This window comes from Plectropomus leopardus, chromosome 23 (assembly GCF_008729295.1).
Source record: "Plectropomus leopardus isolate mb chromosome 23, YSFRI_Pleo_2.0, whole genome shotgun sequence".
NCBI lineage: Eukaryota > Metazoa > Chordata > Actinopteri > Perciformes > Serranidae > Plectropomus > Plectropomus leopardus.
In genome coordinates, this window is record NC_056485.1 from 20,130,474 (window position 1) to 20,146,117 (window position 15,644).

Here is a 15,644-nt window from a genome sequence, read left to right on the forward strand (position 1 = left end):
AAATACTTTTACAAATGATGTTGATCCAGGTCTTAAATGGGTCTTTTTTATATGTGTGCGTCCTCATTCGTCTGACAGCCATTTTCGTTGTTTTTATTCTCTCTTTCTTAACTCGTATTATTCGGAGCAACATGTTTGTATTTTCCTCCAGATCATTTGTTAACCAAATGTTTTTCTCTCTCTCCCTCCTTTTTCGGTTTCGGTGTTTCTTCATCAGATTCACGACCAAGTGAAGGACTCAAAAATGGATCAGAAAAGGAAGTACGTTTTTGCAAAGAGAGACTGTGTCTCCGAACGGTGACGCTGCTGGATGATTTGGAAACTGAGGAGATTTGCTGTGCGATGTCTCCTCGCTGTACTCACACATCACACACATATACACACAGACACACATGCACACACACTACTAATGTAATATATACACTATATATTAGAAAAAAATATATTCACTGCTGTTGGTTGAAGAACTTTTTTTTTTGGAAATCATTTTGTTTGAAACTATTTCATCAGTTGGATTTTTGATTTCCGTTTTCCCCTTTTTAGTGTAACAAACTATTTTTTGCTCAAACTTAACTTAAATTTTCTATAAATCTTCTAAATTACCATAACGTGCCTTAATAATTTATGCCCTCATTTTTCTAAATGTAGACATCACTTTTTTTTTTTAGAGTTGATGTCTTTTTTTTTTGTTTTTTTGTTGAAACCACACACAGAAATAGAAGAAGGTTCTTGCCCACCAGCAGTGGTATGTACTGTGTCATGATATGTCTTGACTTTGTAGATGACGATATGTTTGTTCAGTAGCACTTGAGACAGATTATATGCCAATATTACATATTTTTGTTGTCTTCAGTAATGCTTTTGAATTACAGTTCCCTGAAAACGACATTTAGTCGAGGTTAGATCTACCCTCCAAAGTGAAATTTTCAGTTTTCGTGGTTAAATTTGGTAATTTTAGCTGCGATTTTACTGCAATGGAAATTTTAAATACTATTAATAATGTAATCCACCATTGGAACAAATCGACTACTGGTGTATTCATATGGAAAGTATTTCATCTAAGGTTTAAAAAAAAAAAGGCTGAAATTGAAAAACACTTGAGGAATCTAAGAAATATTATTATATTATATAATATATTATTATTTTCTGGGTTTCCCTAGTAAAAAAAATAAAAACAGATTGCTCATTTTTGAAAGCTACCACACTCTTGCCTGGCTAGTTGCTTGCTAACAAGTAAGCTACTAAGCTAACTGTTGTAGAAACTGTTTCCAAAATAACTAAATTAATTTCACTATCACATGATTAAAAAAACTAAAATCTTAAAGTTTATTGAACTGGAAAAAACAACAGTTTTAGCAATGTAAGAATTTTAATATACTTTTTAGAGCTTCCAGACTTAAGTCCGGCTAGGCAGCTAGGTTGCTAAGTTAGCTCACCACTGTCAAAGCTGTTTTGAAAATAATCAGCTAAATTAAACTTTTAAGTATGTTCAAAATCCTCAGGTTTATTAAACTGTAAAAAAAACACAATTTTAAGAGTCCTGACAATTTTTTATTATACTTTTTTGGGAGCTTACAGACGCTAGGCCAGCTAGGCAACTAGCTTGCTAACGAGAAAGCAAGCTAACTGTTGTCGCTAATTTCAAAGTAGCTAAGTGAAAGAACTCAAGTCTTTTAGATGTATTTAATGGTTATATTTGGATGATGTTATTGCACATTAAGGGAAATGTACAACCTAAATGTTCAAATTGGTTGCAGTTTGGTTAATATCAGTGTTGTGTTACTTGCGTTAGTAGCGTCGCACAACTGTTAGCTTAAAATTAGCTGCCTTAATGAGTGGTTGAATTGGTCTGTAAGGTGCTGTTGGTTAAGATTTCATTTCGGGATTAGTGTTTTTTTGGGATGTGTGTAATTCAGAGTGTCTGATTGTAAAAAGATTTCAGTGGAAATAATAATTTTCCAGGATCTGCAAGCAAGACACAACCCCAAAGGTCCTCCACTCACTCATGAAAAGACCGTTGTTTTTTAAATATGCGTCAAGTTCGGGAAAACGTTGAGAACCGCAAGCTGATTCTTAACGTAATGCTTGACGTGTAAGGACGTTTTAATACCTGTCATTGGAAAGGTCTTTTTCAAGAGCATGAAGGGAGCTGTAATCAAAGGTATTACTGACAGTTTGTACCAAAGACACTATAAAACTTGGTCATTGTATATTTTTGTCTTTTTATATATCATAAGGGATACGACAATGCTTGTTGAGGGGGGGAGGATGTAAAATGAAAGATGTAAGATTTTACAGAAGTGTACTCTTTTTTTGTAGCGGGACTTAGAGTTTTATGAATAAATATTTAAGTTTGATTGAGAAAGGTGTTTCTTTACATAATTATTTTGTCTCAAAGAATTTTAATTTTTTTTTAATTTATGATTATTTCCCGATCATTTTTTTTTATTCCAATTTTTGTTATCATAATTTGTAATGAAAAAAGGATATTGCTCGGGTGAAAATACCCAGATAATATGTAAGAGATTCATTAATTTGTAAGTCATTTTGCATTGTTTTAACTTACCCTCAGTTCTCTGTCTTGTATAATCCTTTATTGGCAAATACGATTGCATTACAAAGGCTAAACAAAAGCAAAGAAAATAAAAAAAAATCTTCCTTCACATTTTCTAGAGATTTTACAAGAACCATAACATACAAGTTGCTGTATTCAGAGATCCCAGGTTAAAAAACTGAAGGATACAGAGTGCTCCAGGGATGACATTTTTATGTAGGCCGATGCGGTAATTGTAGTTGCCCAGATTCCCTCGTCAAAAAGGCAATGGGATATTTCCATCGGATTATGGATTACCACAGAATATTAACTCATCTGCAAACCAGCGTTTATGTTACTTACATGTGCTGTTCAGCAAAATATTCTTCACTAATTAGCACAACTTTCTTGATATTTTTAAGTCTGGATTCAATCGCCAGGCTGTAAAGAAACGACACTACAGCCGCATGATTAACAGTCGCCACCACAGCCAGGCTGTAAAGCTGAGTTTGGCATGGCGTGGCGTTATTATGATGTTCTGTAGTGTCATCGAGCCACTTGCAAGCAACTTTTTAAAGACACACAAAAGCTTCGAATTCACAAGTGCGGTATTAACACATTTTATGTCATAGAACAAAACATGAAAGACTCTCAAATCTGTTCAGACATCTATTAAAAAAACCCATTTAAAAAATCTGTTGACTGATTTTAGGTTTTATGTCTCATTCCTTGAGCACTCTATGCCTCATCAACAACCAGGAGTTTGGATTTCTCTTTTCATTTGTCTTATAAATGACCTTTAGTTCACCGTGAACGCAATTAGCTGACTAGAGTTAGCTGAATTTGCTGTGCCAGAGTTAGCTAGCCAGGCAAAGTTGTAACACGTCACAGTTTATCATCACTCAAGACACATCATAACTTTTTGACTAAACCTTTCGTAAGTTTTTCGTTTGCCTTGTCGTTACCTGATTTAATGATGCTGATGTTCTTATGCCTCCATGCTGGCGATAACCACGGCTGGAGGCATCATGTTGTGAACGTGATATCTCAAGAACACCTTCAGAGAATTTCTTCAAATTTGACACAAACATTCACTTGGACTCAGTAATGAGCAATTTAGATTTTTGTGGTCAGATGTCAAAGGCCAAGGTCCCTGTGACCTTGTGAGTCTCATTCTTGGGAACGCAATTTCTCAAAAACACCTGAAGGGAATTTCTGATTAGATTTTGGTGGTCAAAGGTCAAGATTATGGTGACCTTGAAAGCAATATCACAAAAAAACCTTGAGAAGATTTCTAAAGTTTTGGCACAAACATTCACTTGATGCAACAAAGAGTTGGTTAGAATTGGGTGGTCAAAAGTCAAGGTCTCTGTGTCCATGCATCTATTTAATTTTAGTGAACGTAATATCTGAAGATGGCCTTAAAGGCCTTAGATTTGGCGCAAATATCCACTTGGATTCAAGAATGAACTGATTAGATGGTGGCCGAAGGTCACGGTGACCCCATAAAACATGTTTTGGCCATAGCTCAAGAACCACTGTGCTGATTGTTTAGAGCTTCTGTGTGTGAGGCATCCATGTTTTCACAGATGTGGATGTGAACTATAAGTACAACTTGACTGGTGTGCGGAGACGTACGACCACATGGCAGTATCTAGTTCTTTTCATGCAGAAACGTAAATGTCGCCCAGAGTTAGAACAATAACTGATCAAACTGATGGCCAGATAGGAAAATGAGACTAATGTTGTATTTAAATGTAAGCCAGATTAGTCACAGATACAGCTTGTTTGACCTCTGGATGGTCTGGGAGGGTACTTTTTTCTAATCTGCAAAATATGCGAACTAAAGAGGTGGCTACTGAAGAACCACTTCTGTTTTCAGAAGCTGAGGTTTTTCAAGGCATAAACAGTACATTTCATCTGCTAGTATACCTCAAATGCAGTACTTCTCATAGGAACCCATTACATTTATTTCAATTATCTCTTATATTTTGCACACTGTGGTGGATGTGCTTTCTAAAAACCTGCCAGTTTGATCACATTATGAACTCGTTTTTTTCTACAGTGTGACTTCAGTGATCTTTGCAGCACCTTTAGTCTCGTCTCCCCCTTCTGTCTTTTTTGTCTTGTCTTCTTCACACTTTATCTCCTCTTTTGCCTCTTCCTTAGCTCCTCTATCCTCTTCTTCCTCCTCCCCCTCCTCCTCCTCGTCCAGTTGGAGGCTCCCAGAGGAGAACCTCATCCTGGCAAGTCCAGCGGACCGTACTTTCCCCAGCGGAGGTGGCGGGCAGTAATACGGATAGAAAACCTCCGGGTCGGAGTCGCTATAGCTTCCCGTGGTGCCCGCGATCATGCAAAGCGAGGTAGGTCGATCAGGCAGAGGGGAGGAGCTTAATGGGAGGTAGGTGGGTCTGGAGGGGCGTGTCAGGTGGGGGTAGTAACCAAGGGGGCGGAACTCCGAGGCGGGGTTAAAGGTTGGGTTAGAACTCCTTGAGAGGTTAAACTTTACATCTGGTTGGCTAGCAACACGGCGAGGCAGCCCCGGGAGGAAGTTGGAGTCATCGCTGTAATGCCCCGCCTCTGTACGTCCAACACCCAAGTGCCTCGCTCCATTACTTCCCGGCTGGTAAACCCGAGCCAATCCCAGACCGCCAGAGCCGGAGGGGCGGAGGTTCCTCCTGATTGGCGAGTGGGACGGAGAAGCATGGCTTAGAGGATAGAAAGGTGGACGTGATAGGCCATCCATTGTCACGTAATCCTGCCTCCTCACATGCGGAAAACGCTCTAGTGAAGAAACGGCAACGTAGTCCGACAAGTAGGGGTGTCGGTTGAAAGGCGAGGGACCGGCTAATGGGAATGATGGGAGGATGGGGTGATACTGGTAGGCAGGACTGTTTGGGTAGAGGAGAACCAACTGCTGAGCCGCATCTGGGTGTGGCTGGGGATTTGGTCGACGCCGTGACCGGTTCCCATAGACGCCGGCTAGCCTTTGTGCTTGGCGCTGCGCTCCGATCCGTCCTCCTCTCATGTCCTCCATCACAGATGTGGAGGCGGATCTTATCTTGGGCGACGGGGTTGATTGGTGTAGAGATGATGGAGAAACGGGGGTGGCTGTGGAGAGAGGGCGAGTCCTCTGGGTGACCTCGACGGACGATCGGCTGCGTTTAGCCCCCCTTCCACCAATTTCAACATAGTCTATGTCTCGGTGATGTGGGTCCAACTCATCTTGACTGCAGACCGCCAAGGCATGACCCGCCCGGGTAAACGGATGGGTGTGCTCGAACAACTAAGGAGGTCAAACAAACAAATATTAGATTTGCCTATCCTTCATGTTTCTCAAAGTTTAGAACATTTCTAGGATTTTATAATGTCTTTAGGATTTTAGGACATTTCTTAGATTTTGAGACCTTTTCGGGTTTTAGGGTGTTTTAAGGATTTGTCGGACTTTCTCAGATTTTGGGACATTTCTTGGATCTCTGGACATTTTTAGGGTTTCCAGAGAATTTAGAGTGTTTCTGAGATCTTAACACAATTAATGTATTTCAGGACATTTCTAGGATTTTAGGGCATTAGGGGCTTAGCTAGGACCTCTGTGAGGGGGTGCGGGGGGTGCACTGCTGCAGATTTATCCTGTGTAACTGACATCATCTAATCTGTGTGGCTGTACATCATATGTAAATGCATGGTATGTGCATGAATGATGGTTTTTATTACCTGTTTGGAGACGTCTGTTAAGAGATCAGGAGAGGAGCGACAGTGTCGAGGATCGTAGTCTGACTGGCAGTAAGTCCTGGATGTAGAATGGGAAGACAAAAAACCTGTTAGCCCGTGTTTTATCTCTTTTCCAAGTTCAAGAAATTCGACTTAGTATGATTTCACACGGACTAACGTGTTTTTGTGTATTTTAAAAGTCCAGTTTTAGTTGGACTAACACAGTAATCTCACTTTTTTTTAAACATAGTGTAAATGTACTGAGGGTATATATATCTTGATCAAGGAGTCTGATATATTTAATGTGTGCTGATGAATTTATTCTCACCTCTCAAAGTGCGAAGGCTTCTTCTCCCCTGATCCCATGCACTCCAGCAGCTGCTTCTGCGTCCGTCCGCTGCCACCCAAAAATCAAGTCTTAAGTTTTATTATCCTCTTTTTCTGACATGAACAAACCGTTCACTCTTGGCGCTTTCAACTGAACGTTTTTGCGCTTCAGTTCAACATGTTACATCAACAGAAGAGATGTACGTCTACATATCACAGAGAAGGACGGAAAAAAGACAAGCAACTGTAGTTTTAAGTGAGGTTTGCAGAGCGAGATTTGTTTTACCTGTATCTAAAGCTGGAGCCTTTACAGGACAGAAGTGTTTTGTGTATCGACTTCGGTTCCTCTGCCAGTCTGAAGAAGGCGTGGTACTCCACACACGTCTTCCAGAAGGACTTGCACACGTCTCGACTGGCCATGGAGAACTCCAGTGTGTCCTTACATGATGGCTGTATGGACAAATATTTACATTATTAGACACATACGCCATGCGCGCATGTAAATATTGTGTGAAAACTTTCGGCCAAACAATCCAAGGAGTTTAAAACAAACTTGTTCTCACCCCGACTTTGTCGTGCAGTTTGATGAGGAAATGTTTGCGCTTGAAGCTCAGCTTGCGGATCTTCGCCCAGCTGAACGTGTTGATTTTGGTGTTGCCCTATAAGAGCAGAAGCAAAAGGTCTATTTAGTGCAAGATGACAGATTGATTTTTTTTCAAATGTTGGAGTTTTGACTTGTTTGTGCTGAGATGAAAAAGCAAGGAATCATCAACGTCTTTAGGATTCAGCATCTGGACACCCTGAATGTTTTTCCCAAATTTCTTGAAAATACATCCAATATTTGTCGAGAAGCGTCACTCTGGACAAATAAACCTTTCTATTCCTTCTGCTGATGCTTCATGGAGGGTCAATCCTTTATGAGACCATGAACCACATACCTGAAAGACCAGTACTCCAGAGTGTGTCACAGCCAGGTTGATCCTCATTCCCTCCCCGTCGTGGGCCGGGTGAGGCCTGATGCCGTACATGTCCAGCTTCCTCGCCACCTCCAGCAGGTGGATGTCCGAGTCTCCAGGAGACACACCTCTACAGAGAAAAAGAAATAATACAGAGATACTTAACTTGCTTTGCTTGGGGGCCACTTTTGCAAAATGACAGGAGGCCAAGGGCCAGTCGCACCAGTCCCAGACATTTGTCCGATTTTAGGTAATTTCTCTCTTTTATTTTAGGACATATCTTTTTTTTTTTTTTTTTAACATTTCTAAGATTTCAGGGAATTTCTCAGATTTGAACACTTCTGCGGTTTTTGGATATTTCTAGGATTTTAAGACATCTCTAGGATTTTAGGGAATTTCTCGGATTTTAGGACATTTCTAGGATTTTAGGACTTCTTTTTTGTGGTTGCATTTTGGTTGAAAATCAACATATCCTGTGTACCACGTGTACCTGTGTTTCTTGTGAAACTTGGTGATCTTGTGGTCTAGATACTCCTGGTTGGGGACGTACTGCTTCATCTCCAAATGGTGACTGTCCAGCTCCTCATCATAGTCCCCGAGCTCTGCTGCAACACACACACACACACATAAAAATATACCCAGTAAAGCAGTGTTTATGTGTCAGAGGGATACGTTTGTAATGGGTTGTCTCTTTTCTGTAGTTATGTGTTTCTGACTCTCTCCATTCAGATATAATACAAACATCTTACCCTGACTGGAGAACTTGAAGTACAGAGAAGTTTAAGAACTAGAGGTTACAGGACTGTGAACAGCCGGTGGCCAGCAGACAGAGAGAGAACTGGGGAATAACGGCATGTTTTTTACATCTAACTTGGTAAATTAAGAGTTAATTTCCACCAAATTGGAGCTAGTGATTGTTGGAACAGTTACTAACAAGAGTAACCAAGACAGTTTGGTATTATTTTGTTTTAACTCAAAAGGTGTACAGTTGTATTTCTCTCTTTAATAAGAACATGTTGCCTATGTGAGATTAGTTTTTAACACTGTGCTGTGTTATTATGCTTACACTGCAGTATGTGAGAGACCAGCAGGGCGGCGCTGTTGTCATTACAGGTCAGACTGCCGTTAGACAAGTCCTGCTTTATCTGTAAGGCAAAAAGATACCTACACACACACACACACACACACACACACACACACACACACAATAAGATAATCTACAGTTACAACAAAATACGCAAAAAATTCTGCTCAGTTCATTGTGAAATGTTGTAGAAGGAAAAAAAATGTAATCACTAGTTCTAATTTTCTAATTCAGTTTTCTTTTTTCTCTTTTTTTTTGTTGGCTGATATAATGAACTGTGTTACCTGGTGAGGCCTCGCTTTAGCTGTCCAGGATCTGGTGGAAAAAACTTAACTATAAACCTGAAGAACAGATCGCTGGTGTCTGACAGTATGAAGAAAGGGAAAGTTAGAATTATAGGGAAAGTATAATAATAAAAATAATAATAAAAAACACTAAAAATGAACAAAATAAACCAAACAAATTTTTGAGAGAACCTTAAAACCTTATTAATAAACGTCAAGATAACTTTCTTACATTTAATCTGTTTGGCCAGCGGCTTCAGCAGCTCCAACCACACCTGCAACAGAAACACATTATATTTACTGCAAAGAAATCCTGAATATTCAGAGTGTGTGTTGGTGTGTGTTTGTTTATCTCACGTAGTTGCCGTTGTGGTGTCTGAACTCCAGCCCGAAGTACTCCTTCTCCAGCAGCTTCAGGTGTCCACACACTTTGTTGAAGAAGTCGCCGCCTAAAACCTTTTGCTGAGAGAGAATTAAAGAGAGAGTGAGAGGGATTATTGGATTTTTTTTTTAATTGAGACGCTCTTAAAGCTGGAGTCCGGGGACACTCTGGGGACCCGAGACGATTCAGTGCAGCAGCTCAATTTCTCTGTGACTTAGCTGACTTTACATAATGAGAGTTTGAGTAATGCTGTGTTCTCTGTTTTAGGTCATATGAGCTGAAAATGAAGTCCAGCCCTGTGATAGAGAGCTGCGTCCGGCTCCTGCACAAAAAGCAGGTGAGAAAAATGTGGCATAGATGCTCGGTGACATGTACTGAGTGTTGCTCCGCGATTTTTATTCCAATGAAAATATTGTAAAAAGAGAGAATTCATAGCGCACTTTGTAAGAATACAGGACTAAACTAAAATAAGTCTGCCAGTGCGCTCTGATATTTCTTGGATTTGAGGACATTTTTAGGATTTAAGGATGTTTTTAGGATTTCTTTGATCATATGACATTTCTCAGATTTTTATAGGACTTAAGGATGTTTCTTTGATTTCAAGGACATTTTAAGGATTTTAGGACATTTCTAGGTTTTTAGGATGTTTCTTGGATTTCGGGATATTTTTGGGATTTTACTATGTTTCTTTGATTTTAGGACATTTCTGGGATTTTAGGACATTTTTTGGATTAAGGACATTTTTTTAAATTTAGGACATATGTAGGATTTAAGGATATTTCTTGGATTTCAGGATATTTTTAGGATTTTACTTTGTTTCTTTGATTTTAGGACATTTCTAGTCCTATCTGCGGCCAGATTTGGCCTGTGGACCATAAGTTGAGTATCATTGGTTTAAACATATATAACACAGTTACTACATATCAGTAGTTTTCAGAAAAGCCGACGACAACATTTTCTTTGGCGACTGGTTTTATTTTTTGGGGAGTTTTGCTTCCAAAAGCATCAGAGAGAACATCTTATTCGTTAATCTTATTTATCGTCTTTATATATTTTCCTCTGATGAGTTCAGTGTGACGTCAGCCTGTTTATACCTCGTCTGTTAGTATGTCAGCTGTAAAGACCCATAAAAGTCAAAACGTTGCTTGTTTCAGTCCAATAAAATTTAGGATGAATGTGCACACGATAACCTTTGTGCATCCTTCAAACTTCTCTTTTCTTCTTCTCTTTTGATCCTTTCATCTCTCTCCATCCTTCCACTCGTCGTCTGTCTAATTACTGAGATAGTGTCTGTGCTCTGCAGCACAAGGTGCTTTTTTAGTGTTCGCTGTCTGCTAGCCGGCGTTTAGCGCCCCGGCGGGGGTCACTGGACGCCCCTCATTAACTTGTCATGAGAAAGAGAGAGAGAGGGGGAGGAAGAGGAGGGACGGAGCAGCTGTAACCGATTATCCAGAGAACACAGGCCTAACCGATGATTACTGGAAACAAACGGCCGCCCCCACAACAACAGAGCAGCGAGCTTCAACAGAGCGGAATAAGAGTAAACGTGAATTCACTGTCCGAGATTCATCTGTGGAAATTATCCGTCTGTTTGCTGCAAAAATAAGAGACTGTTTCAAGCTTCCAGAGAGAAAGATCCACATCATCACTGAAACAAAAGCAAAACTTTTTATCATTTTTTTCAGCGATTTTGCATCTTTTGCAAACCAAGAATATGTGACATTTGTGTGTTTCATAGATATGTCTAAAATCGTGTAGATTATAATCCGACTTCAGCAGGAGGAGTTGATTGTGGATCGTGTGACGCCTACGTAAGATGAATGCCAAATTGTGTTTTTTCATTTTTATTTTTTACCACATTGGGTTATTTAAATAGAACATGGCGAAATTTGAGCCTCTGAACCTGGATGTTTTTCACAGAAACGTTGAGGCGTTTCCCAGCAGCGTTGGACACGAGGAACCTTGGTGTTTTTTTACCGAGCTTGGGCGTTTTAGCTGCACATTTCAGCTTTTCTCAGCGATGTTTGAATCTGGGCGGTTTTCACTGTCAAACTGCAGCTTTCGAGCCCACAAACCCGGGTGTTATAGCGACACATTCTGGCGTTTTCCGGCAGCAACTGAGTCCAAAACTTAGATGTTTTTCACTGAAGCATCGCAGCATTTCCCAACAGTGTTTGTGGCACCAAATTTAGGTGTTTTCCATTGTTGTGTTTCCCAGCAGACTACCAACCTGAAACAAACCACAACACCAGCTGCTCTCTCTCCGCCTTTCACGGCATTTTCACCAAACTTTTACAGCACTTTGAGATTTGTTTCAAATGTAAAGTGCATTACAAATATAATCTCTTATTATTATTATTATCTCAGTGTTTCCAAGCAGCTCTCGAGCCACCGAACCTGAGCTCTTTTTACGGGAACATTGCAGTGTTCCTCAGCGGCGTTTTAGCCATGAAACCTCCGCGTTTGTCATAGACCCTTTGTGGCATTTTTGGCGTTTTTGGCACAGAAGCAACACGTCCCAGAGTCTCTTAGCATCTGTAGCGCCACCAAACCTGGGCGTTTTAGCTGCACATTGCGGCGTTTCATTGCATCTTTTGTGGCACCAAACCTGTGTGTTTCTTATTAAGACGTTGCGTCATTTCCAAGCGGAAATTGAGACGCCTGCCAAGCTGCAGACCAGGAAACCACAACAGCAGCTGTTTTTCTGGTGGACTTTTGTGACATGTATACTTGTATTTGTGGCATTGAAGCTTGGTGTTTTTCTGCAGCTTTTGTGCCAGCAGATGTGGATGTTTTGAGCCAAACGATCACCAAGTTTTTTTTGCCTAAACACGTCTTTACCACAAATATTCATTTTCTGTGTATCTGTTACAAAATAACGTGTAAATGTATAAAACGTGCATTTTTTTTCTGGCGACTCGATTGCTGCCCTCCATCGTCTCAATGTCATTCAGACATCCATCTTTTCTCTCTTCCGCAACATCAAGTCTGATCATTAATTGGAGTTTTGCCCTGAAGGTTCAAGGATCTCACACACACACACACACACACACACACACACACACACACACACACACACACACACAACCTATTTTATGATTTTAACGAGGGTTTGGTCAATAACACACACATTATTACCTCCCCCGTTCGGTGACTAGATACACTATATTTATCACAGAGTAGAGTTTATTTTTGCCCTCGTCGTTCCATCCATTCATCCTTTTTCGGTCTTTTCTTCCTCTCGTTCTTCATCCCCCTCTTCTCCTCCTCCTCCTCCTCCTCCTCTTGTAAAGATGCTACAAATGTCCCGGAGGGCGCTGGTATACTGACAGAGAAAGCATGGGCGTGGAAAATGGGAGCTACTTTGCTAACACAATACTGCAAGCCGCACACACACACACACACACACACACACACACACTGAAAGTCTCTTTATAGACTGCATTGCTGCCTCGCAGGCGGCGTCACCATGTTGGAAAGGCGAGCCGCCGCTCTGTTTCTCTGCGGCTGGCCGCTGAGGCACATGACAGTTCATAGACAGCAGTGTTTACGTTTCACATCCAGCTGTTTACACGTCACACAGCTGTTTGACAGCAAACATCTGCAGCCGTTTGATCCATTCAGTATTTGTCTCTTTCAATCGGTTTATTTTAATATATTTTAATTAAAACTTCATATAAGTTTAATTCTCTGTATTTATTCCACTCTAAGTAAATCTGTCCCAAGCAGTTTTTATAATTATTTTTTTTAATTTTTATTAATTTAATAATATAATAATAATATACGTAATATGTTTCTTTTCTTGTCTTTTTTTTATACAAAACATATACGAAAAATAAATTTTCGTATAAATTTGAAAGAATTGAAAAGAATTAAAGACCCTTCTCGTCCACGTCACAGTGAATTCATTAGTCGTAGACTACAGGCAGCAAATAGAAATATCTACAAGAAACCTTTTTACGTGAAATGTACTGCTGTCAGGATAAAAAAAATTATTTAATGTTTTTATGTTCTTTTTATGTTCTTAGGGTATGTATTTTATGGTGTAACTGAAGGCAAATTTTCATATTTGTGGAGGAAGTTTTCATTGTTGTCTTCAGTTGGCCCTGTGAGATTTTTTTTTTTACAGTTTATATCTTGAATAATAATTTAATCTTTAAAAATAACTTCTTTTTTTAAATTTTCTTCACAGAAATGAATGAAATGCTGAGATAGGCCTTCTAAAACCTTCTTTTAAACCCCTTAAAATGTCAACTTGTTCTCATTCCCAAGTTGTCAAATACCGCTGCTTGGTCCGTGATTTCGGTGTCAGGCACCGATGCCGAAAGCTACAGGGCGACATCAGTTTATGACACACCACTGGACAGAGTTAGATTGAAACACAGCCAGTTATTACGTAATATAAGAAGCTGTAAAGTCCCTGTAGTGTGGGCAGGAGGAGTGGTGGATTGGTCCAACAAACCCTGGACTTTCTACTGAGAGTCCGCTGTTTGCTTCCTGTGTGAGTGTTGATGTTTTATTTTAAACCTAAACACTCACTTTTGTTGCTCAAAGAAATAAATTTACGTACAAGGTGTTCCACTGATGCCGTAGAATTAGGATTTAAGCACATTTTAGGATTTTAGGACACTTCAAGGATTTTAGGACACTTCAAGGATTTTAGGATAATTTTAGGATTTGAGGATGTTTCTAAGACTTTAGGACATTTGCAGGATTTAAGGGCATTTCTGGGACTTTTTGATATATCTAGGATTTTAAAACATTTGGGGGATTTTATGACATATCTAAGATTTTAGGACAGTTTTAGGATGTTTCTAAGATGTTTCCAGGACTTAAGGACATTTGTAGGATTTTAGGAAATTTCTAGAACTTTAGGATGTTATTAGGATTTTAGGACATTAGGGGCTTAGGACCTCTGGCGGGGGTACGGGAGATCCTCCACTGGCACTTTAGTTGAGAAATAAGCTCTATTTTGATGCTATTTTATGCACTCTATGTATGGTAAAGGTACAAAAACAATTTACAGCACAGATCACTTTATTTTAATTGTAATAATAATGTAATAATGGTGGGCCACCCGGCACCCTAACATGAGCCAGATTTTGCCCACGGGCCATAAATTGGATATCATGGCACTAAATCCTCCTGTATCATACACACTGCTCCTTTTAAGTAAAAGTCGTTTTATAGTGTAAAAAAACCCAAGTAATAGTCCAAATATTACTAAGTAAAAGTAACAAAGTATTGTCATTAAAATGTAGTTAAATTGTATTTTATATTAGAGAGAATAACTTTGAAAATGTACTAAAGTTGAGTCTACTTCAGTAAATGTACTTAGTTACTTTCCTCCACTGGTGCTAACATAACGTCCTTTAGGTTAGATTATACTGTGGTGGTGATTCCCCTGTAATGAAATACAAAATTATCATTTACGTTCTTTATTTCTTTATTTTTTACAGGGAGGAGAGTGACAAAGTCGCACAAAAGGGGAAAAATAATCTTAAAGGTAAGAGAAAGAAGGAAAACACGGAGGGAGTTATTGGATAAATCCTAATTATAATTTTTTAATGCAGCAAAAAATAAAATAAAATAAAATAAAATAAAATAGTGTGCACATGTGCAAATAAATAAATAAATAATAAATAACTAAAATTTAAAAAAAGTTTATTTCAATCGGTGACAAACTCACCTCCACCTCGAACGTGCGCTCGCTGTCATCCAGGAAGACCACGCGCAGCCGGAGCTTCGTCTCCTTGGAGACCCGGGACTTGGTGGTGAGGCTCCCGAGTCTCCGGGTCCGCCGGTGACGGTCCTCCATGTCTCCGTGTGTCTCTCAGGAGGGACAGTAACGACAGAAACCATCCGTAACATCCATCGACACGTAGAGTAAATCCAACAGAAGCACGACGGCTTCACGCGCTCCTCTTCATCACCATCATCATCCTCTCCGCTCCTGGAGCGCGCGCTCTCCAGACGGTGGCACGCTGATGTTTCCGGACTCTGACCCCGCGCGGACCACTTATACAGCCTCTCTATACTTAACTATACAGTATAACAGGAGAGGAAGGAGTACGGAGTACTGCATTATAGCCTGCCCGAGTACAAGTACAGAAATATCATCAGAAAAAAACCCAAAACGCTTCAAATATCAAAAAGTAAAAGAACTCATTATACATCAGAATAGCCCCTATCAGTCTAATTATTATGATTATTATGATTATTATGATTATGATCATTATTATTACGGTTATTAATAATTTATAACTATATGGCAATTTTTAAAAAATATTATTGGGCTGATTATTAACTTTTTATTATTAAAATGTTTACATTATTAGTATTATTATTATTATTATCCACTTTTGGT

The 15,644-nt window shown here is 39.5% G+C and overlaps 2 protein-coding genes across 2 annotated transcripts in view; one reads left to right on the forward strand and one right to left on the reverse strand.

Moving 5' to 3' along the window:
* Positions 1-435, forward strand: part of stk26 (serine/threonine protein kinase 26) — a 28,888-nt gene extending 28,453 nt beyond the window's left edge. Inside the window, exon 12 of the mRNA XM_042512262.1 lies at positions 218-435. Within this exon, the coding sequence (XP_042368196.1) occupies positions 218-233 (16 nt within the window). The 3' untranslated portion in view covers positions 234-435. The remainder of the gene's footprint in view (positions 1-217) is intronic.
* Positions 436-4,551: 4,116 nt separating this feature from the next.
* Positions 4,552-15,212, reverse strand: LOC121961784 (FERM domain-containing protein 7). The gene is made up of 12 exons (XM_042511808.1): positions 14,967-15,212; positions 9,253-9,357; positions 9,128-9,170; positions 8,896-8,974; positions 8,594-8,691; positions 8,018-8,132; positions 7,510-7,657; positions 7,135-7,230; positions 6,858-7,021; positions 6,573-6,641; positions 6,248-6,323; positions 4,552-5,819 (listed from the first exon to the last, which is right to left on the reverse strand). The coding sequence occupies exons 1-12, from the start codon at positions 15,093-15,095 to the stop codon at positions 4,593-4,595; spliced, it is 2,349 nt and encodes a 782-aa protein (XP_042367742.1). The 5' UTR covers positions 15,096-15,212; the 3' UTR covers positions 4,552-4,592.
* Between the last annotated feature and the right edge of the window lie 432 nt (positions 15,213-15,644).